Source organism: Desarmillaria tabescens (genome assembly GCF_030435595.1).
Source record: "Desarmillaria tabescens strain CCBAS 213 chromosome Unknown EV420scaffold_548, whole genome shotgun sequence".
Classification (NCBI taxonomy): domain Eukaryota; kingdom Fungi; phylum Basidiomycota; class Agaricomycetes; order Agaricales; family Physalacriaceae; genus Desarmillaria; species Desarmillaria tabescens.
The window spans coordinates 11,428-13,828 of NW_026848847.1; the positions used below are offsets into that span (position 1 = coordinate 11,428).

Genomic DNA, 2,401 nt, shown 5'->3' on the forward strand with positions numbered 1-2,401 from the left:
CGTGACGCGATCTGTGCCCAAATTGAAATTGGCAGGTCCAGGTAATTTGCCACTTCGCACTAACCATGGCCCTCGCTCCCGCCGTCTCGCTCTGAGATGGTCGGGCGAGCTAGTAGGACCTTGGGATGATGTCAGGTGGTACCTGGCATGGGTTTGGCAGTACCTGTGGGGCGGTAGAACTGCAAAATTGACGTGGGGGTCGATTTGGTGTCTTGGTGTGTGAATTCACTCTTTTTTACTACTATGGCTGACAAGTTCTCTTAGGATCGTTATATTCTCATTCCCAGTGAAGTAGGAACCTCCCAGCAACGTTGCAGATACTCCCCAATTGTTACAAGGCTCGCCGTTACCCCTCGACGACTCAACGCCTCTCGTGGCACTCCAGATTGAGAATCCAACGACGATTGTTTTCCTGCATTCCTAGCACCGCGGCTGTGGTTTACATTGCAGCAGGAGGACTGGAAGACACGTCATGGTCCATTTTTACAGTCCCCACGTTTGTCCTTCACTCGCCGCCGTCGTCGATTCTCCGTCTTCCCCCAGTAACGCGAAACAACGACGGGCCATGTCTGCAGGGCGTTCGGTTCTCCGGAGACGATTTCACCACCCTCTTGAGGAACAATGGCAGTGTTGTAGACCATTGCCAAGTCCCTCGTCGTCTTATTCAAGGAGGTTCACCCTCCTATCGTGGGTGCAGGACCGTGACCACATCTCCGCTGAGCCATGTGCTTTGCTGCTCACCGGGAGGGAGCCGTCGCATCATGATCTTGCATCGCGAGATCACCGGCAGAAAAACGGCAAACAGCCACGTGGGTATGACGCCCAATTTGGCAGGTCCGGGAAGATTGCCACTTGCCACTTACCATGACCCTCCGTCGCGTCGCCTCGCTCTCTGGCGACGAGGCGAGCTCACTGCAAGATTGGGAGCATGTCAGGTTAGACCTGGCATGTGTTTTTTGATGCCCGTGAGGCTGCAGGAGTACGAAATCGACGTGGGTGTTGATTGGGATTTTTGGTGCGTGCACATCTCTTTTTTATTGCTACAGCTGACGGATTTTCATAGGATCTTCACAAGCTCATTTACAGCAAGGAAGGAACCTCCTATGGATGTCGTCGACCCTCCCCCATGCCCACCAGGCTCGCCGTTCCCCCGCGAATTCAGGACGACTCCCCCGGCACTGCACCCCACTTCAAAGTCAGCGACGACTTTTCTCCTCAACTCCCAGTACCACGTCTGCAGTATATACTGCAGCAGGACCACTGGAAGACACGGCGAGGACCGGTTTTAGAGTCCCCGTCTATGTCCTTTGCTGGCCGCTACCGCTGATTCCCTCACTTTCCCCAGTTTCACCCACCACGACTTCTGCAGCGCGTCCGGCACAGCGGTGACGATGTCAAAACCTTTCGGAGGTGCAGCGGCTGCGCCGCAGACTGTCGATAAGCCCATCGTCGTCGCAGTGTCGCCGCCGTCTCCCCCAGTAACATCCTCCTTGCCTCTAACGGCGACGGCGACTTCTCTGGAGCTTCAAGTGTCCAGGGAATGACGTCTCTCCACGACTATTATCTAGGCTATGAAATTTATACTTAGATTGGTTGTCGTCGACGTCGTCTTGATGCCGCCGACGACTTTTTCACGGTATTACTCCCTTCCTCGCTTCTCACGGCGACTACGACCCTTTTCCGGCCTCAAGCGCAGCGACGATGAGTGGAACAGCAGTATTACCACCAAGGGCCACTACGGGGACCGTGGTTACGGTTCTCCTCTTCGTCGTCTGAAGCCCGCTCACCTACCCCACCCCCCCTTCTACACCGACGACGACTTTCTCCCGGCGTTCAAGTGCCATGGCAACTCTATTTTCGAAGAGCCAATATTCCAGAAGAGCTACGAGGACCGTATCAATGGTCTTCGTCATCGTTGCTGTCCCGCCGCTGCTGCCACGTCTCAGCACTCCTTGCTTTGCGGACTTCTCCACCCATGACAGCGCTTTCCCGCACTCAAAGTGTCCCATCGACCACGAGGCTCCCACGACAGGTAAATCCTGTTCTACGGGATACCTTCCTCTCGACGTGGCCGTCGACGCCTGTCATGCTGCATGGTTTCAGCCTCCCTACGCCGGTCACGGCAAGCATCTTTCCAAATCTATGTAACTAGCAGGGATTCCAGCAAGGAAGCAAGCCCTGTTCTCTACTTCCTTCCCCTCCTCGTCTTCACGCTGCCGCCATCTCGCAACGCCACCAGACGCTCCGTTCTGTAAAGTACAAGCAACGGCGACGCGTATTGAAGCTGGGGACGCAATCCGTTTGAAGACAAGAGGGGTTTTCAAGAGTAGAACGACTGAGGGAGACTACGAAGAGCAATCTGGGACCGTTGCATGGGGGGAGGTTATGTTACAAAATAGCA

General features: G+C 55.1%; 1 protein-coding gene across 1 annotated transcript; it reads left to right on the forward strand.

The window, feature by feature from the left end:
* Positions 1 to 864: 864 nt before the first annotated feature.
* Positions 865 to 1,979, forward strand: EV420DRAFT_1657553 (uncharacterized protein; the record flags this gene model as incomplete). Its single annotated transcript, XM_060478868.1, has 5 exons — positions 865 to 930; positions 978 to 1,015; positions 1,064 to 1,232; positions 1,290 to 1,531; positions 1,589 to 1,979. The coding sequence occupies 5 exons, from the start codon at positions 865 to 867 to the stop codon at positions 1,977 to 1,979; spliced, it is 906 nt and encodes a 301-aa protein (XP_060321278.1).
* Positions 1,980 to 2,401: the final 422 nt, after the last annotated feature.